This window comes from Embiotoca jacksoni, unplaced genomic scaffold (assembly GCF_022577435.1).
Source record: "Embiotoca jacksoni isolate LCO1_2020_lvr unplaced genomic scaffold, fEmbJac1.0.p SCAF_80, whole genome shotgun sequence".
NCBI classification, from domain to species: Eukaryota; Metazoa; Chordata; class Actinopteri; family Embiotocidae; genus Embiotoca; species Embiotoca jacksoni.
In genome coordinates this window covers 219,000-220,000 of record NW_027185437.1, presented here as the reverse complement: position 1 = coordinate 220,000, position 1,001 = coordinate 219,000, and the positions used below count along the sequence as shown (strand labels likewise).

Below are 1,001 nucleotides of genomic sequence, written 5' to 3'. Positions count from 1 at the left end.
TTAGTGTTGTCCAGCAAACACACTTCAGTCCTCAGACAGTTTATCTGGAATAAAAAGGAGATGTTGTACAAAAAGTTCCTGTTTTAGTCAGTCTGCAGGTCTCTGCAGGTTTTAAGGTATTCTAATGACAAAGAAGGATATATCATCTCCAATCACGTTTTTATTGGAGGTATTGATGTTCAGAATAAACCAGGCAGTAACAGACATGTCAGAAATAATAATTATAATAATAAGAAACTTTTTTGTATAGCACCATTCATACAATAAATGCAGCTCAAAGTGTTTTACAGCAAAATAATTACATGCAATGTTTCACATAAAAACAGATATAAAGGAACATTTAAAAATATAGAAAAATAAATTAAATCTATAAAATTAAACAAATAGAGTTAAAATACAAAATAAGACATGCATTTTAATGGTGCGGCAGTTCAAGTTCAAATAACTGCACTGATAACAAGCTGGATGGTCCCTCTCCTCTTTAACCTGGAGGATGCAGCGTCCATGATTTCCAAACAGAATCTCAGATTGTGATCCATCAGACCTCAGGACAGTTGTCCACTTCACCTCAGTCCATCTTCAATGATCTCGGTCCAGAGAAGGCGGCGGTGTTTCTGGATTGAAACATTTGCGTATTAAAATATTTCAAGAACAAAACGTCTGACTGAACATGAGCTCGGCGACGAGTGGCCAAAACAAAGAGAAAGCCTCATAAGTGGGTGTGTCCAAACTCTCACCTGGTACTGAATACACCATTTAAAATGAGTCTCCTGCCCCAGTGATGGAGACAGTGATTACAATCTGTCCACTTTAATAATCCCCACATCCTCCACTGGATGGATTCATGTAATATTCATATCCATGTAATAGATTACTCTGAGCATCAGCTGATGAGGTGACAGGACTGTTAGAACTGTTGTAACACTGATATTGAGTCAAAAAAGAAAATCTGTGCTCACATTCACTTTCCTGAACGTTGTAACACATTTCTTTAACACATC

The 1,001-nt window shown here is 36.9% G+C and overlaps 1 protein-coding gene across 4 annotated transcripts in view; it reads right to left on the bottom strand.

Annotated features, from left to right (window-relative positions):
• Positions 1 to 644, bottom strand: part of renbp (renin binding protein) — a 29,571-nt gene extending 28,927 nt beyond the window's left edge. For 2 of the 4 annotated variants that reach the window (XM_069139305.1, XM_069139303.1), the window contains exon 1: positions 487 to 639. Coding sequence is in view for 1 of the 4 variants with exons in the window: in XM_069139302.1 (XP_068995403.1) it covers positions 487 to 539 (53 nt within the window). In the remaining 3 variants the exon portion in view is untranslated. Of the gene's footprint in view, positions 1 to 486 lie in introns of all 4 variants that reach the window. The other 2 variants (XM_069139302.1, XM_069139306.1) reach the window with 2 other exon arrangements.
• Between the last annotated feature and the right edge of the window lie 357 nt (positions 645 to 1,001).